At 50.9% G+C, this 12196-nt stretch overlaps 5 protein-coding genes across 5 annotated transcripts; 4 read left to right on the forward strand and 1 right to left on the reverse strand.

Annotated features, from left to right (window-relative positions):
• Positions 1-770: 770 nt before the first annotated feature.
• N7525_000847 (OSBP family protein) lies at positions 771-2155 on the forward strand (the record flags this gene model as incomplete). The annotated part of the gene is made up of 4 exons (XM_002561927.2): positions 771-842; positions 878-1203; positions 1255-1309; positions 1373-2155. 4 exons carry the CDS (start codon positions 771-773, stop codon positions 2153-2155), a joined length of 1236 nt encoding a protein of 411 aa, XP_002561973.1.
• Positions 2156-3205: 1050 nt separating this feature from the next.
• On the reverse strand, positions 3206-5900 carry N7525_000848 (putative RNAPII degradation factor Def1; the record flags this gene model as incomplete). Its single annotated transcript, XM_002561926.1, has 2 exons — positions 3206-5526; positions 5612-5900. The coding sequence occupies 2 exons, from the start codon at positions 5898-5900 to the stop codon at positions 3206-3208; spliced, it is 2610 nt and encodes an 869-aa protein (XP_002561972.1).
• A 625-nt stretch (positions 5901-6525) lies between these two features.
• N7525_000849 (uncharacterized protein) lies at positions 6526-7740 on the forward strand (the record flags this gene model as incomplete). Its single annotated transcript, XM_002561925.1, has 1 exon — positions 6526-7740. The coding sequence occupies one exon, from the start codon at positions 6526-6528 to the stop codon at positions 7738-7740; it is 1215 nt and encodes a 404-aa protein (XP_002561971.1).
• Positions 7741-8724: 984 nt separating this feature from the next.
• Positions 8725-9490, forward strand: N7525_000850 (uncharacterized protein; the record flags this gene model as incomplete). The annotated part of the gene is made up of 2 exons (XM_061211690.1): positions 8725-8767; positions 8931-9490. 2 exons carry the CDS (start codon positions 8725-8727, stop codon positions 9488-9490), a joined length of 603 nt encoding a protein of 200 aa, XP_061070916.1.
• A 518-nt stretch (positions 9491-10008) lies between these two features.
• On the forward strand, positions 10009-11742 carry lys1 (saccharopine dehydrogenase (NAD+, L-lysine-forming); the record flags this gene model as incomplete). The annotated part of the gene is made up of 10 exons (XM_002561923.2): positions 10009-10128; positions 10189-10269; positions 10347-10363; positions 10422-10662; positions 10728-10754; positions 10809-10981; positions 11035-11131; positions 11196-11270; positions 11334-11406; positions 11460-11742. Exons 1-10 carry the CDS (start codon positions 10068-10070, stop codon positions 11740-11742), a joined length of 1128 nt encoding a protein of 375 aa, XP_002561969.2. The 5' UTR covers positions 10009-10067.
• Positions 11743-12196: the final 454 nt, after the last annotated feature.

Here is a 12196-nt window from a genome sequence, read left to right on the forward strand (position 1 = left end):
GAGACTAAGCAGGTCAACAGCAACGAGGGACATTGCAGACTTGAAGAGTGAGTCAGGGAGAAAACTGAACGTCTCTTTTCCCTATCATTTGGGAGGATCGGCGGATTGCTTCCGACGTAGCGTCCTAGAAGGCGGCCCCTCACAAAGGGCTTGCTATCATCTTTCGGGGTCCATCCTGCCCAATCTGGAGGCAATGGAGAGACAAACCAATTTGATTCGGGGAGAAGACCGGGGCCGAGTAGGGCAGGGCGGAAAAGAATCCGTGGCCGAGGGTATACCCTAAGTACCTAAGTAGTCCTGTGAGATACGGTCCATACAACACACGGAGTGTAGCCCCGCGTTCATGGAAGATAAATAAAGATGTAAACCGTTTTCGCATCTTCCAAGGTTACATATGTATCAATTAGGAAGATATGCCTGGATCCTATCTGCGATAGTTATCAAGTACTCCGTAACTATAGACTCCCATATTCTAGCCTAGCACTGGCCTTGGTGAGAAATGGTCAGAGTCTTTCATATGTTGAAAAAGATGCCAGCCTACATCTCAATGCATCAATGCATCAATCCACTTTTTTATAGTGAATCTCTTTCCAAAGGAGCATCTGGAAGACTACCCAATCTGGTGTGGCCGTTCCCGACACTGCCCCTGCCCATGACGTTATCCGCTTCTGACCGCCAACGACCAACTTCGTCCCTCCACCTCCCCCACTCCTTGCTGTTATCTTGGAGATTTCGAGTCCAATCCGATTTAAGAATTCATTCTTATAAATATGTCCCCTCAGAGCCAAGTCCCCCCCAGTAGCAAGGGTTCATGGACAAGTTTCCTAAAGGCACGCAGGCTCGTTTGTTTGAGTATACTTGGCTAACAAATTTCTAGTCGATCGCCTCCTTTAACGGTGATCTATCCTCGCTGACTGCTCCTCCCTTCATCCTGTCTACTACCTCCCTCACCGAGTACTCCGCCTACTGGGCTGAACACCCTGCCCTTTTCGTGGCACCAGCTAAGGAGGCCGATCCCGAGAAGCGTGCTCTCCTGGTTCTCAAGTGGTTCCTCAGCACACTACACCAGCAATACTGCAGCCGTAGTGAGAAACTCGGTAGTGAGAAGAAGCCTTTGAACCCGTTCCTGGGAGAGCTGTTTATCGGTAAATGGGCGGGTGACGCGGAAGTGGGGGAGACTGCATTGGTCAGTGAACAAGTCAGGTACGCGAGGCTACTTCTGTATGGAACTACAGCCCTCTGATGAAATCACAGCCACCATCCCCCGGCCACAGCCTACGCGATCCGCAACGAGAAGAACGGTGTTGAGGTGAGTGGATAAATATTGTCCCAAATCCTTGAGATGTGCCAGTAACTGACAATACAACCACAGCTGCAAGGATATAACGCGCAGAAGGCCTCTTTCTCTAGCACTATCCTCGTGAAGCAAATTGGCCATGCGCTGTACTCACTCACACCACCCGGATCCGACGAGAAGGAGCAATACCTCATCACGCTACCTAGCCTACACATCGAATCGCTGATCTACGGCTCGCCCTTCGTCGAGCTGGAGAAGTCAACCAAGATTGTCAGCAGCACCGGCTATGTCGCCAAGATTGACTATTCCGGCAAGGGCTGGCTGAGCGGCAAGAAGAACACCTTCACCGCGAGCTTGTTCAAGGAGAGCGAGGGCGAGAAGAAGCCCCTTTACACCGTGGAGGGCCAGTGGTCGGATAAGTTCTCTATTAAGGACGCCCGCACCAAGGACGTCGTCGACACCTGGAACTCCAAGGAGAACCCCGTCACTCCGCTCACCCTGGCTCCCCTCGATCAACAGGATCTGTACGAGAGCCGACGTGCCTGGAGCGACGTGGCCGCCAACATCCAGAAGGGAGACATGGATGCCGTTTCCGGATACAAGTCGCGCATTGAGACCGCTCAGCGTGAACAGCGCCGCATTGAGAAGGAGGAAGGCCGCGAGTGGGAGCGCCGTTTCTTCAACCGTATTGAGGAGAGTGCCGAGGACGCCCAGATTCAGCGTCTTGCTAAATCGGCCGATCTTGCTTTCGAGACCGATAAGACTGGCGGTATCTGGCGCTTCGATGCTCAGAAGGCTGCTGGCGCTCAGCCGCCTTACCACAAGGTTGGCGGCGAGGGTCTTGGCCTCACTGAGTAGATTATTGCTGGGCTTGGCCACTTTTCTTTTGCCAGTCTGAATTTGTATTGGGGCCTTGCTTGCACCACATAGAGTTGACCTTTTTGGATTCCTATTCTGCACCGTGCCATGTTGCATTCCGATTGTATATAGTTCCCGGTCCAGGTTGAAGTCGAAGCCGTGCACTTGCTTATATGCTTGGACTTGGCCGCTCAACCTTTCCATCTAATGATATGGTATTTCAATTATATTGATGGTTTACTTGCACCTTTGAACTTAGCCCAAGTATGTCGGGGCTGGATGCTACATACATATGTAAGTAACGAATGTCTAGCACTCAATGTTGTGTCTACGAGTGGGCTACAATGTAAATACTAGAGCAGTCCCCATATATGGGTGCCATGCTTGATCGTACAGGACATACATGATTCATCACACTTTTAGCCCAGAACGCAACTGAGCATTGGATCTACCTCTACCAGACCCATTCAGCCATACATCATAATCATCGACCGATATTGCACATGGTGAGGCACAAAGACGGAACAACATAGGAAGGGAGAAGTAGGTAGTGAAAAAAAAAAGAAGAAAAGAAAACTGGAAAACCGTCCGCGGAAACAAGTGACACACCGGACCCAGATAGACACCGACTACCTAGGTAGGTTAAGAGCGAGAAAACAAAGAAAAACAGAGAAACCTAGAGAGGAATTGGTGAATTTAATACAGAGACCGCATCAGATGGGAGCAGTGGTAGCAAAGAAGAGCAAGACGGCTGAGCATAAGAGCAAGGAAACAAGAAAACAAAAACATCAAGAAGACAATCCCCCAAAGTAAAGAAAACCAGCCAAGCTCCCCCAAAAAAAGAGAAGTAGAGATTACACAGATGTTGAGGAGAGAAAGATGAAGAGAAATTGTGTGGCTTTTGTTTGTCCTTGACAAGACACAAGAGGTTTCTTTCCCTGAAAGTGGACAAAAAAAGCCAAACCCCCTTTTTTCAAATCATCCGCAAATGCAACGCCATATGTGTTTGGTGGGTCATTATGTCTCCCCTTCGTTTCTTTTTATCTTTTTTCAGTGGCCGTAGTTGCCACCCCAGCCACCGCGGCCAGAGTTTCCATAGTAGTTGCCGAAGCCTCCACCATAGTTGTTACCGTAGCCAGAGGCCTGGGTGGCCGCGCCCTGGTGACCGAGTCCACCAAGTCCACCGTACTGGGGGTTCAGCTGAGGGTAGCTGCCAAAGGTCTGCTGACCTTGCTGACCCTGGAGCGGGGGAAGACCAGTCTGTGCCTGGGGCTGACCGGGGACGCTGTTGGTAGCAGACCCCGGACGGTTCTGGGCGAGAGAGGGGCTGGGACCACCGGCCTTAGGGGCTTCAAAGCCCTTGGTCTCATCGGTGGTAACGGGGGGCTGTCCGGCGATAGGAGGGTTTTGGCCAAAGCTGCCCTGGGAACGGCTGAAAACATCCGACATCCCAGTACCGAAGGCATTGGCGCCAGTAGCAGACTGGTTGTCGGACTGCTGGGCAGAGCCAGTGCGGCCGTAGACTGAGTCGCGGCTAGGCATAGCCTGGCTGAAGCTACCGGTGTTTGCGGGAGAAGAGGATTGCTGGTCATAAGAGAAAGCACCGTGGGGCTGGCCGTACATGCCACCCTTACCAGCATAGGGACCGTACTGGCTACCATAGCCGTATTGCTGGTTATGCTGCTGTTGCTGCTGCATGTAGTGATCCTCATACCGGCGAGCATCATCGTACCTGGGGCGGTTACCGCCACCGTACTGCTGCTGTTGCTGCTGCTGACCCATCTGGTTCATGTAAGAAGCGTAGTGGGGGTTGGTGTAGTAGTTAGGGTATTGGTAGCCATAGGCGTGCTGCTGCGCACTTTGGCCAGGCATATGCTGAGCAGCGGGGGTCTGCTGAGTGACGCCGGGAATAGTGGGGTTGGGAGTGTTGTGACCGCTGTTGGTGGCGTCAACAGGGACGTAGCGGTTGGGAGGCTGCGTGGTAGGAATCTGAGCCTGAACCTCAGCACCAGAGACGCCAAACCCAGCTCCGGCGCGGGGACCGGTTGGGGCATCCTGGGACTGGCCGTAAGAGGCATAGGAGGCGTAGTAGGGGAAACGCTGCTGCTCGGCAGCATAGAAAGGAGAGTATTCGCTGCCGGTGGTGGCAGTGGGCTGAGCAGGGGCCTGGTTGGCAAATGGCTCTGGGATCTGCGGCTGCGGCTGGCTCACCTGTTGAGTGAAGGGATCGAATGGCTTCTGCTGGGGCTCAGAGTAACGAGCAAAGTCGGTAAAAGAGTCGGCGGAAGCACCTTGGGGAACCGGAGGCAAACCAGGAGCAGGACGGCCAGCGGCACCAGACTCCATCGAGTGCGGTGCCTGGGTCGCGGGTGGAAGAGAGGCACGGGGAGCTACGGGCGAGTGCTGAGGGGGCTGGGCGCGGGTCTCCGCCTCCTCGCGGTTCTCATCAATATCGATAGCATCACCGTTCAGTCCCATGCTACCGAACTGAACGGCAGCACGGTCCACTGCATGGTTGCCGGGCATAACCACAGCCTGCTGCTGTTCCATCACGCGGCGTTGCAGACCTGGGGTACGGCCCTGCTTAGTAGCGCTGGGTGGGTAAGCAGACGAGGGGAAGCGAGAGGGAGTAGCAGTGGCTGCGGCCACAGCCGCGGGGTCGACACCACTGCCAATGGTGCTTGCGGCGGTGGCGGTGGGAGCAGGAGCAGATGCATCGGGAACTTGTTCGAGGTTCGTCTCGGTCAAATTTCCCTTAGGAGGGTTAACAGTGGTAGTCGGAATGGCAGGGATGACGGGATGGGTGGGCTTGGCGACGGGTGTCTTCTGGGAGGTAGCGGGCGCAGTCTCAGGTTCAGGAGCGGGAGCGGGTGCGGGGGGAGATGGCTCGGCGACAGGTTCGGCGGGCTTCTCGGCGACGGGAACAGGGGGAGCGGCTTGGGGCTTCTTTTGCACAGGAGGAGCGGGGGGTTTAGCAAAAAGACTCGCCCATCCCTTCTTTGTGCCCTCAGGAATCACACTGCTCTTAGGCTCGGTTGACTCCCATTCGCCTTCAGCTGTAGCGTCTCCAACTTTCTCCTCTGCCTTGGGCGTAGCCCAATCGGACGTGGTAGCAGGTATAGCAGTAGGCGCCGAAGTCTCTACAGCAGTGGATGCGCGAGTTCCATTTGTAACCGCTCCTGCACGGCCTCCGCGACCGCCACGGCCCCGGTCTGCGCGAACACGTCCACGACCCTCTATTCCACCGCGACCACGGGTCCCACGAGTGGAAGGTGTAGTTGTCTCGGTCGAGGCACTCGGGGCCTCCTTGGGCTTAGGGCGAGTTCGGTCTGTGGTCTTCTTCTTGACCTCACCCCACTGAGATACATTACCTGCAAAGCCGGTCAGTCAAGGTGCTCGAATCACAGGTTTCGACTGTTTTCGGGTCAGGAAGATTGGGGTTGACGGGAACTCGACCTTCACTGATGCGCTCAATTGCCTCCAAGAGCTCGCCGTTCGAGTCTTCTAGTGCAAACACCAGATCTTCGTCCTTCCAGTCTGGGAACATTTCCTTAAGAGTTGGGAGAGTGTCGGAGTACTTCTTCTTCATCTGTCCAATTTCGCCCTCTTCAAAAGATGAGATGTCTGAGTTGTCATTTGCAGATCTGTTTCCACCGCGACCACCTCTGGAGCTGAAACCGCCACGGCCACCACGGGCGGATACTCTACCCCGCGAGGCGGAGGACCGGTTCTGAATATCGGACATGTTGATTGATGAAGATGTGTGAGATGGAGAAGTATTGAGAAAGGAAGGAGGTCACGATTCGCAAGGAAAGGCTATTGAAATGGAGCACCCTCGCAGAAGAGGAACAGCACCAGAACCACAGGCACAGGGGCCAGAAGAAACGGAAGAAAGAGGTAAAATCAAAGGGATTAATTGGGGGAGAGAGAGAATGCGTTAGGAGATGACAAGATTGAAGAAAGGATCAAAAGCTAACGGGATCTGAGTTGCTTCCCTCCAAGTCTTGGCGTTGCCTGGCTTTTAGCGAGTGGCGCTTATTGGGTACTGGGGGGGAGATTTACAGTAACAAAGGGATCTTTTACTTTTCTTTACATATATTTAAAGTATTTTGACTCAGTATAAATTATATTAGATTTGCATTTATAGATATAGATTTTTATTATATTCCACTAATTGAATGGAAATAATTTTTTCATAAAATGTTGCATCTCAGTGTGCTCTAGTTTCTTCGACTCGTCATTCACCTTTTTCCGCCCTTTGGAAGGGAGAAGGCTTGTTTCACCGCCCTCGTCGATCACTCCCTCTTCACCTTCATGCATCAACATACAATCTTGGAACATATTGAGAACTTTTGAGACTCCTCACCATCATGAAGGGTACATCCATCTTCCAGTTCAAGTCCTGGCCTAAAATCCATCAACCCTTGCCTCGTACTCCACGAGAGTCGCAGCAATTGTTAAATGCCCTCACATCTTCCTTTCGTCGCCAACTAGATGGGGCTTATCCCGCATCAGGCAACAACCATGGCCGACCCATCTCCAACCCTGAATCCTCAGCGCATGCAACCGATCAGCATTTGCAGAATATCCTCGATAATCCTCTTTTCCGTATCATTCCGACCAGAACCATCTCACAAGAACCCACCACATTGCAAAGCATCGAGGGCCAACGACGATTAGCCGAAGAACCCATGGCAGTATTTGATCAAATGGCTGCAGCTGGTTCAGTCACTACTCTCACAATCAACGATTGTCTGAAGTCTCAGCTTCTTCTCTCCAGATCCCCGGCAGATATGAGTGCATCTCGGGCGGCATCGAGAATCGTTGATTGGTATTGGGCATCAGATGGGACAACGAGACAAATGCTTCTGCGCTTGCGGTCAGTGACTACATCATTGACCAAGTTCATAGTGGCAGAGGGATTGCACGGTACTATCATGAAGTGGTTGCAGATGCTCATGAGCCATGACCTAGGTAGTCAGAATGGCCGAATGACTGAAGGGCTGGCGCGGCAGACCTTCAATCACCTCCTCATTGATTTTATAGATGCAGAAGCCTGCTTTGGAAATGGCTTCGGCTCAGCTATGGCACATTATCTGAGTGTATGTCAGATGCATTTCCAAAGTGCTTCTTCCCATAAGTCAAGGAAACCGATGCTGCTAGCTGCTGGCGCTCACCTGAGCCGTATGGCCATGGAGCACAAACCATCGGGTGAACAGGTATCAACATTAGTGTATGACCAGTTCAGGGATACAGTTTCTGTGCTATCTCCTCGGTCCTTACTGGTAGCATCTGTGGCTGTCTGTCACCCGACAAATCCTGATCCACGTCCATTCCTCCAATTCGTGGAGAACCTCTCACCGAGCAAATTCCAGTCTTGGAATGAAACTAGGCGTGATGCTTTCTTCGAGATTGGTTCGGAGGCTCTTCGTGTCCTGGTCGACCGGAAGAGGTTCCGTGATATCTCCCGGCTGGAGCAACATATTTCAGAACTGCTACCGGAGCCAGCAACTCCAGTCGCTGAGAAGTCACGCACATCGTCTGAAGAGGAACATCTCGGTCGTTTGAACTGGAGCTTTACATGATCTTCTGGTCTCAAGCTATTATAAACAATCACTCTACTCTCGCACAAAGCTAGGGTGTGTGAAGAGCATCCAAGCCAACACCAACACTCCAGAGGCAGACACATTTATCTGTCTTTTCAACCATAAGACGATCACAGGCGGGACTACTGCAGTCATGTCGGCACACTGCTAGGATATGATTCTCCTCCCCATTCATTTGTGTACTATCACACAATTGGACTTCCCAGCCTGTTCAACAAGCCTTCATGTTCCGAATCATCACACAAAGGGAATCCCCTACTGCTACTCCACTGTGAGTTAGAGCATCACTTTCTTAGTGGTCGTACATACATTGCTTGTCGAATTATAAAGGATTCGGGTCGCCGGATGACTTGGTTAAACCGGCATTATTGGAGGTGTGTGATGCACTTGAATACTTTCAATTATCCTCAAACTTGCCTCTTCATTGTACCAAATATACGAAACCCTCCTCTTTCTGACATATATATACAACCCATTGTCAATAATAGCCCAGCCAGTTTCCTAGGCAAGCCGTTCAGGCTCAATGAAAAATAACAACCTAAACATTTTATACTCCCGAGGCCGATCTCTTAGCTAATGATAAGATTTACAGCCTTTGTGGTCAGCTACTAACACTGAACAGAGCTATGCTGCTCACAGTTGCCTCTTGTGAAGAACGTTGGGTGCAAATTGTAATGCTGGAGCTGTTGAGGCTGTGTGACAGAATGCCGTGGAGAGTTAAGAGGGCTGGAGCGGCGAATCAGCCGGGGTAGCGTTTCCAGTGCCCTCAAATACGTCACCGCGCGACCTCACCTCACGCTTTACCCCCCAAAATAACCGACTCCTCTTTGCTTCTTTATTCCCTCGTACAAATAAATCTACCTGAGCAAGAATTGCAGTCGCATTGCTTTTGCGAATACCCTCCCATTCAATCTTTGCCATTTTACAACACGCTGCCCCTGCGTCTGACATCATCGATCCACAATGGCTACTGAAGGAGCCCCCATGCAGAACAATGCAGCTTCAGGTATGTGGTTTCTCTGCACATGTGATACTGCGGAATCCTAGGAGTAATTGGTCGAAGTGTCCCAATTACTTTCCCAAATAAAAAAATGGTTGCAGGACGGTGTTTCTTTGCTTAACTTGTAAAATGCCTAGCTGCACGCCAGACGCTGACCAAAGGGATATAGCAGTTCGGGATACTGCCCAGCTAGTCAGAGAACACTCGCATGCATTCCAGAACAGATTAAATACAACTCAAACGGATAGCCCACCTATTCCTGAGGCAGAAAGGTCCGATATAGACACCGATCAGCCGAAGGCAGATGCAGGGCTTGAGGCACGCGAGCCCGCTCCAGAAACTGAGCCACCTGCCACAGAGCCCGCAGGGCCTGCTCAGGGCAGTATACCCGTTGCCCGCAAGTCGCAGATTCCAGTAGGGCCTAAAGGTGAAATAGTGGCGGGCGACAAACGTGTCATTGACTCAACTGTGACGCCCACTCCGGCCCAGCCTGAGGACGAGCAACGAACGATTGAACCGTCGGATGAGCCTAATACCAAGAAGCTGAAAACAGAAGACAAGCCTGTCACAGATTCCAATGGCACCGCTGCTGCTCCCTCCAACACAGGCAACGGAGGACAGAAGAAGGCTAGTCGGTCCAAGAAGGAGAAGATCAAGGATGTCGTGAACAAGGTTATCCCGGGAGATGGCATTGGTAGCCGGACTCGCAGCCGGACCAAGGGTTCTTAAATAGGCCGCGGCCACTATATTTGCAGGTTTGCTATGTTACTGCCATACCATCATGTTTGCTCCAACTTGGAATCGTGTCTATTCATGCCCGGAACTTCCTATGGTTGTGGCTGTACAGGCGTTGCAATAAGAGAATATCTTTCCCTGGCCCAAATTTGGACTGGAAAGATTTAAATCCAGAACCGCAGAAGTTCCACGTAGTATATTCGTGATTTTGTACAACGGTTTAAGAAAAGAGACTGTTTGTACTCCCCTACTAGTATGTGGTAGGTATCTGCGCTGCCCTATAGCTTCCGGTTGATATAACCCTATCACTCCTTACCTAGGTACTCTAGAATGCATCCTTATGTAAGAGATTTTTCCCTTAAATGACATTAGACACTCCATGGATGAACCCACGGCGGAGGTTTGACTTTCAGGGCCGATAATCGGGGCTGACTCATTTCTCGGAGCGGAATAACCATTTCCATCCCCGCTTATCACTGGGAAAGTCTGTGTCATTATTGGTGATAGAGCAATTAATATTTGTTTGATTTCTTTTTCCTTCTTCATCATATTCTAATTCTCTACTTTCAAAATGGCTGGACAAAAGATTTGGCTGCGCGCTGAGAGCAAGCCCGCTGAGGCGCGGTCTGCCTGTGAGTAGCTTCAGCCCACCTACAAATGGCGGGGAAGCAATTGACTAATACACCATCTAGTGACCCCAACTACCTGCAAGGCATTGATTGACGCTGGATATGATGTGACTGTCGAGCGGTCAACTCAGCGCATCTTTGATGGTATGTCCGATTTCCCATATCCCCCATACTCCCCCGATCCCTTACTGTTGGACTCAATGACTAATTCCGCTCTATAGATGAGGAATTCTCCAAGGTATGATTCATTCAGTAATATAGGTCGAACCCTCCCTAAATATGATCAATTGTTACAGATCGGTGCACCTTTGGTCGAAGAGGGCTCTTGGGTTCAGGATGCGCCTAAGGATGCCGTCATTCTGGGTCTCAAGGAGTTGCCGGAGGATGACTTCCCTCTGGAGCACGTCCACGTCACTTTCGCACACTGCTTCAAGCAGCAGGGCGGATGGGAGAAGGTCCTTAGCCGTTGGCCTCGCGGCAAGGGCACATTGCTCGACCTGGAGTTCTTGACTGATGATTCCGGACGCCGAGTTGCTGGTAAGACTCATGTCGCAAAGTGTTCTGATATTTGACCCAATTGACTAACTCCTTTTGTTTACTAGCCTTTGGATGGTCCGCCGGTTACGCAGGTATCTATATGTGAAGTTAGTTGCCGACACGATCAATACTAAGACGTGGAACAGGATCTGCTTTGGCTGTGAAGAACTGGGCTTGGCAATTGACGCACCCCAACGAGACCTTGCCTGGTGAAGTTCCCTATGCCAACCAAGACCGTCTGGTTGAGTCTGTTAAGGAGTCGCTCGAGGCTGGCAAGAAGGTCGCTGGCAGGTCACCTAAGATCCTTGTCATTGGAGCTGTGAGTCTTGCGCAGATCTAGAGAAAACGATATACGTATTAACAATGCTATAGCTTGGACGCTGTGGCAGCGGTGCTGTGCAGCTGGCCAAGGATGTCGGTATCCCCGAGGCCAACATCATTCAGTGGGACATGGCAGAGACTGCACGAGGTGAGTCAATTGCTATCTCCAACCCCTTCAATCAAAATCTAAGCTAATAAATCAACGTCCGTAGGTGGTCCTTTCAAGGAAATCTCACATGAAGCGGATATCTTCGTGAACTGCATCTACCTCTCGGCTAAGATTCCACGTAAATTTATACCTACATGCTCTGGTCTCGACTCAATTGGCTGATATTCTGGTTTTGCATTAGCCTTCGTGAACGTGGAGTCTCTCTCTGCCCCGAACCGAACCCTGTCTGTTATCTGCGACGTCAGCGCTGACACGTGAGTTTCCATATATGACCTATGCTAGCGAGCGCACAGCTAATTCTCAAAAGCTCCAACCCTTTGAACCCCATTCCTTTGTACGACATTACGACCACTTTTGATAAGCCGACAGTCCCCGTTTCTGGGCTGGAGGCTGGAGGCCCGCCTCTCAGCGTGATCAGCATTGATCACCTCCCGTCTCTCCTCCCCCGTGAGAGCTCTGAGATGTTCAGCGAGGCTCTCCTGCCTAGCCTTCTTACGCTTAATGACCGGGCCAACGCTCGGGTCTGGAAGCAGGCTGAGCAGCTCTTCGATGAGAAGGTTGCTACCCTGCCTAAGTCGCTTCAGGCCTAAACTGGTTGCGCTGGTAGGCGTCTATGCGGGGGATAAATTTACATTCTTAGGTGCATTTGATAGAAATAGGTCCAGATAAGGAATGGTACAAAAGTTGAAAGTTCAAACGTGAGACATGGTCCAGGGCTGGAGATATACCTACCTACATATGTACACATATGTAGGTATGTAGGTATGTATTATGGATCGTCCCATGTTCCTTCCTGGAACGGCGGTAGAAGCTCTGTAGTCTCTCTACATATATCAGTGTGACAAGCCAGTCAAGTTAAACAGGGCTGTTTAAAATGCTTATCTTCGATACGATGTGTTTTTATTTTCAATTTCAATTTCCTTTGGGCCAATAATTCCATTCGTTTTCAACGAAATTGCTTTTACATTGTCTAAAGTTTATATTCGTCTAAGACAAAAACCATAATTTTGATAGATAGATATTCTAACATCCATGACATTCCTG

Source organism: Penicillium rubens (genome assembly GCF_028828025.1).
Source record: "Penicillium rubens strain IBT 27055 chromosome Unknown utg000001l_segment0_segment0, whole genome shotgun sequence".
In the NCBI taxonomy this organism is placed as follows: domain Eukaryota; kingdom Fungi; phylum Ascomycota; class Eurotiomycetes; order Eurotiales; family Aspergillaceae; genus Penicillium; species Penicillium rubens.